The 5,593-nt window shown below is 42.4% G+C and overlaps 1 protein-coding gene across 2 annotated transcripts; it reads right to left on the minus strand.

The window, feature by feature from the left end:
• Positions 1-462: 462 nt before the first annotated feature.
• zpax1 (zona pellucida protein AX 1) lies at positions 463-5,589 on the minus strand (the record flags this gene model as incomplete). Of its 2 annotated transcripts, none has more annotated exon segments than XM_035679343.1 (21): positions 463-548; positions 642-759; positions 864-1,005; positions 1,219-1,408; positions 1,527-1,657; positions 1,757-1,854; positions 1,937-2,106; positions 2,184-2,298; positions 2,363-2,562; positions 2,696-2,813; positions 2,914-3,122; positions 3,190-3,346; positions 3,432-3,649; positions 3,727-3,823; positions 3,897-4,064; positions 4,350-4,427; positions 4,522-4,659; positions 4,983-5,107; positions 5,198-5,293; positions 5,375-5,451; positions 5,528-5,589. In XM_035679343.1, coding segments are annotated over 21 exon segments (2,733 nt in total). In that variant the 3' UTR covers positions 463-480.
• Between the last annotated feature and the right edge of the window lie 4 nt (positions 5,590-5,593).

Consider the following 5,593-nt stretch of genomic DNA (forward strand, 5'->3'; position numbering starts at 1 on the left):
ACCACAGATGTTAAGATTTGAGCCAGCCTTGCAAAGATTAGGCTATATTTCAGATGTTAAAGAGTCCAGTTGCTATGGGACATTTTAGTTTAGCTCATCTCATAAAGGTAATGCACTTGAGTTCTAAAAGGCATATAACCCAAAGTACAAGTTACAGGGTTTACAGGGAATCCATATCATGGCAATATTAATCCCCTGAACAAACAATTTATAGCATGGCTTCTTGCAGCTGCAGGTACATTTGTCTGTATACAAAAGTCACCTATTGTTGATGTGGCCAATTTGCAACAGCTTTCACAGAACAGGAACGCACAGTACAAGAGGTCACACAGATCTGAGTTTGCCAAAACTCACTGCTGCTGACTAAACAGTATGACCTTCTGTAAAGCAGGTTGGAAAGCAAAGGACATTCAAAGCTTTAACACAGATTGAGCATTTAGGCAAAGATAAAGGGACAAGAAGTTTTAAGAAACTGTTTATTCAGAAGTTTGATGGAAGAATTGGTCCAGAGGAGATCTGCCTTTGGTGGGAGTCTGTACTTCTTTGTTCTGTAACACAAAGTATAAAGTCACAACAAAGTCTAACAGCACAGATTGTTTGACTAAACAATGTCTCAGTGTGTACTTTTACATTCTTACCACTTTTTGTCCACTGAGGTCTGGAGTTACTCGTGCCTGTAGGATGCACACACTGACCTCTGCAGGCACCGTCTGCTTGGCTGTTTGTGTCGCAAATCACTGCATCACAGTGGACGTAAATCTGTGGACAGACAGAAGGATTCATTACACAAGGCTTCATGCAGCTGTCCCAATGTGCATGTGGCCAACTGATGCCTCATTTCGGATGCACAAGTCGTTCTGTACCTCGTCTTTCAGAACCTCTTCTTCTATGGTGAAAGTGAACATCTTTAGGGAGAAGCGTTTAACGTGGGATGGAACAGAAATCCTGGAGTCTTTCGCGACAGGATGGAAGATGGTCACATAGCGGTCGTCATGGTTCTCACAGCTAGTGTAGGAATAAAGCATTATAGCAGCATTTAAACCCATGAAACTGGGATTTTACTTTATGGAAGTATTGTCTTGTGACTGATTCTGCACAAATTAATGCAAATAAAACATTTTGATCAGATCATGATGTCTCATTCAACAGGATATACGTCAAGAGTGAATGTTGCAATAAACTGAAGGAGATTGTGTGTCAGATTATGCTGTACACTACCTGTCCACAATGACATCCCAGCTGGGCAGTGAAGTCCTGTCTTCATGAAGGGTGGCCCAACAGTTCTCCAAGATAAGCTCCAATTGCGGGTCAGTAGACTGCATCAGCTCCACCTCAAAGTACAGAGGCTGCCTCAGAGTTTTCACTACTGGATAATCTTCTGCTTGGTAGAAAAACTCATATGATGAATCTGGAGGGGGAAGAGTCCAATTAGTGGAAAAAAAAAAAACCCAGCACGGACATGTTTTAATGCATTTTCTTTGTAGCAACACGAAAAGGGATGTCCATTTAATACACTTTAATCTTACCTTCGGCTAGCCTCATTTGCACCATCAGCTGCCCTGAGCTAATCTCTGCTGTGGGGTGAATGCTTCTTGGTTTATAGCTGAAGGCAACAGTCTGAGTCTCATTGACCACGTAGTAGCAGGAAATTGTTTGTCTGAAGAGGGAGAAAAAAATAAAAATAAAAAGTGTATGTTGCCAGCCTCTAATTGCTCAGATGGTACATCAGGAGAAAAGCTTTGATGAGTCTTCCTACTTGTAATCAGGATCAATTGGCGATGTGTAGGTCGCTCCTTTGTCGTCGTTATGATACAGGCCAATCTCATTCTCATACACCATGTAGTGGTCAAAGAACTACAAAACAAAAAGACAGGTGGCATTAAAACATTTAACATAGGCCCTTTCAATTTGCAGAATTAAGAGACAGTCAATGTACTGTTCTAGTGGTCCCACAGGAGTCAGCACTGAAAGAGAAATATGCAAAGCGATCATCGCTGGACACTGGTTTGCAGGACTGGTCCTTTAGAGTCAGCCAGCTTGGGATGAGATTTGGCACAGATTCCACCTTCACAGCCAGAGCAGTCATTGTTCCATTGGGGTAGCAATCTGAAGATAGAAGACAGGTTATTGATAAACAGAAGTCCTACAAGCCAAGCAGCAGAAATGCACATTTATTATCTTACTAGTTGTGATCAAGGGGAAACTGCAGGCCAGGTAGAGATCAGCCAGCACCCAGTTGTTATTGGGATGAAATAGAAGCACATCAAGTCTGGCTCTGACTGAATCTGAGGTAATCAGCTGTAAAGACAAAGTGAAGTTATTCAGTGCAGATTTATGGTGAGCATTTGCAGTTTTGCCATACCTCAAACACTGTGTCCCTGGCATTATATGGCACTACGATAGTGCCGTGAGTGCTGTTTGCTTGGAAGTCATAGCTCTTAGCCAGCTCAGGCGTTAGCTGTTGAGCTCCAATCAGGGTCTCGAAATTTTTGCCTTGATTCCCGTATTTCGTTCTGATATAGAAGTTGTTCTGGTCACAGGTGCCAGTGAGGGTGGGCAGCACTAAAAGCAGAGACATGAACGAAGCATTAAGACTAGCTTTCTAGCTATGGATATTTAATTTCACATTTATTCTGGAAAAAAAAAAAAAAAAAAGCTGCCAATATAAAGTTATTGTCAAAAAAATAAATCTCACCAACATCCCGCAGAGAAGCCTGTAACTCCACTGGGTGGGCGAATGGAGTTTCTTCAGGCAGGACGATTAGCCCAAAGATCAGAGGGAGGAAGTAGACCGTAACCAAAGCTTCAGGATTCTGTAGATGTGAAAAAAAAAAAAAAAAAAACACACTAAAAGGTGAAGCAAACAAGCTGTAGGGAGTGACATTGTGCATATATAATTGTCCGTTCACATACATGTTTCAGGACAACATCTGCATCAAAGGGCACTTGGAGAAAGAAGCTCTTGCTTCCGTTGGGGAAGCTGTGCTCCTGGACAGGGAAACCTCTGGCATTGCACTCCTCAACAGTGAGAACTCCAGTGGAGAAGGTGATGTTGCTCAGCTCCACATCATGAAGTAAGGTCCCCAGATAAACACTGAATACCCTCTCCTCTGGGACAGTATCTGGAGGAGCAGAAAGTAGGTTTATACCTTTTCAAAAGCCTAAATTTCTACCAGAAAAGTGACTTACTGTCTTGGGCGTGGGGAGGTCGAGGCATCAGAGGGGTGGTGATGGGGAACAAAACCTTGTACCTGGTTTTATCTTGGGCGTTATCTGCCTTCCACAGTACCTCAAGCATGGGCTCCACAGTGTACGTGATGTGGTACTGGTAATCTGGGGCATGGCTCTGCAATTATTCATGGCGTTTTAATAAAACATGCAAATGGACCAGTGACCAGGCTCATGCATATCAAATCTAAAGCCTTCCCAACCTTGTAGTAACCATTAGGTGAGCCCACTGGGATCTCAATGACGATGTGGAAGTCTGTGGTAGAAAGGGTGTACCCCCCTGTGGCCATCTGAGATTTACCCAGCCTCAGCCCGTTGATGCCCATGTGCATTTCTAGGATTGTAAAGCTGCCCTCCATCAGAGGCGCCATGTGGCGAGGTACATGCCAAGAGATCACATCCTCGGTGAAGAGGACGCCACCTGTTGAAAAGCAACCGTTTACGTCACTGTGCAGCAACTTCGTTTTTACTGTTAATGCTACATGTTGCATGACTCACCTGTAGGACAAGCAGCTGCCAAGTTCACCACACTTAGACCATGTGGTGCCTTGTAGTAAGCGCTCACCCTCAAGACTTCCATGGGGATTCCAGCCACCTAAAAGAGGGTTTGATGTCATTTAAATACAAAAAAGGCAAAATAAAACACTTGAGATGTGGGTGTGTCTTACATCCTCCGAATAGGTATCTGCTGTATTGTATGGGCTTCGCACAACAAGACGGCTCGAGGTCATCATGGCACTGTAGCCGGCTTGTTCAGCCTCACTCAGCACCATTGAAACTGGTTCTGGAGTGTAAAACGTCATCTTCCAGATACCGTGTGCTGCACCAGAGGAAGCCTATAAGGGAAGGAAGGAAAAAACCTTGATCCTTCAGTAGCTTTATTGAAGGTGCAGGGTGACATTAAACCTGCAGTGGGGGAACTTCCCTCCCCTCTGGCAGTTAAAATAACTCTACAAACACTGTTGATAAATGCTTATGACTTTAGTACATGCTGCACACTATACCAGGGCACTCGTTACTTGATTGAAATTCTTCCACTGAACACAAGTTTTCCTGCTTCAGGTTAAAGTCCCACACACCAGTTTGAAGTCAACTGTAGGAACAGTGAAACAAAAACGTACATCAGGAATGACATTTATCTGGGAGTTGTCATCCTTAGTTTCAGTTTGTGGGTCACGTGTAGCCATGTAGTTTGACACCTAAAAAAAAAAAAAAAGAAAAAAAAAGAAAAATTTAATTTTCATGACCACCCAGACTCTAAATTGTAGAGCCAGCAATGTAAAAGTAACCTACTTCCATGTAGTTCCTGTCGCAGAGAACCTCTCTGGAGGCCCACTGAGCGTAGCTGCACTTCTGAGTCACGTCATGATTAACCACGTCTGATGGACTGTGCATTTTGAGTCTCAGGCCAACATTGAATGTTTGATCTTCCTACAGTTTAATGCACAAAAAAAAAACAAAAAAAAAAAAAACACACTGTACTTTGTATCCTATAAGGCATATGTACACAGAGGGTTAGGGGAAAGAGCAGAACATTATAAAATAAAGCCACTTATTGGAGGTTTGGTCTTAAGGGAGACACAGAAAATTAGGATCTACTGTCTGTAATCACACAAAAGTACTTTAACCATTTAAATCTCAATCCTAAATTAGTTAAGGAATATATACCAATTGCTTTATCATTGGAAAAGCATAATTTAAAAAAAAAAAAAACTAAATGAAAAATGCTATCAAACAATTGAGCTCAAACATACTTTGTTGTCCACATAGCAGGCCATCAGAGAGGTGTAGATTCTGGTATTACCCCAGGGGTCGGACTCCATGCTGTATCCACACTGAGCAGCCAAGCTCGGTGTTAACACAATGTGCTGGGTTCCATCTGGGGAGGGGAAAAAAAGCCAAACATGACAGGGATCACATCTTCCAGTGATGAACCAATCTGCTCGTCATTAGCAGATTTTATACTCACTGATGGCTTCCACCTCAAGCTGGTTCCCCACTGCTAGAGCCTTGTCCAACGACAGCCTCATAAGATTACCAGCACAGTCTGACCTTAAACCATTGCCTGTTGGAAGAAAAGGAAGTTGTGAGGAAATAAACCTATTTTAAAAAGTCAATAAAATTATATATAAAAGTGAAGACTTACTTGACTGTGAGTTGAGCTTCATATTTGGCCTTGCTTGACCCAAAATGATTACCGCAGCCATCAAGTTCCATAACAAACTGGAACAAGAAAAAAAACAAAACATTAAAGTAAGAAGCTTAAGAAACATATTAAAAATAAAAGGAAACAACTTACATGTTCTCAAGCCTCCGCATGTTGCAGTCTGAGTGCAGCCAAACAAACGAAGAAAGAAAGAAAGAA

The sequence above is a fragment of the Morone saxatilis genome, unplaced genomic scaffold, assembly GCF_004916995.1.
Source record: "Morone saxatilis isolate NCDOM2014 unplaced genomic scaffold, NCSU_SB_2.0 Contig7, whole genome shotgun sequence".
NCBI lineage: Eukaryota > Metazoa > Chordata > Actinopteri > Moronidae > Morone > Morone saxatilis.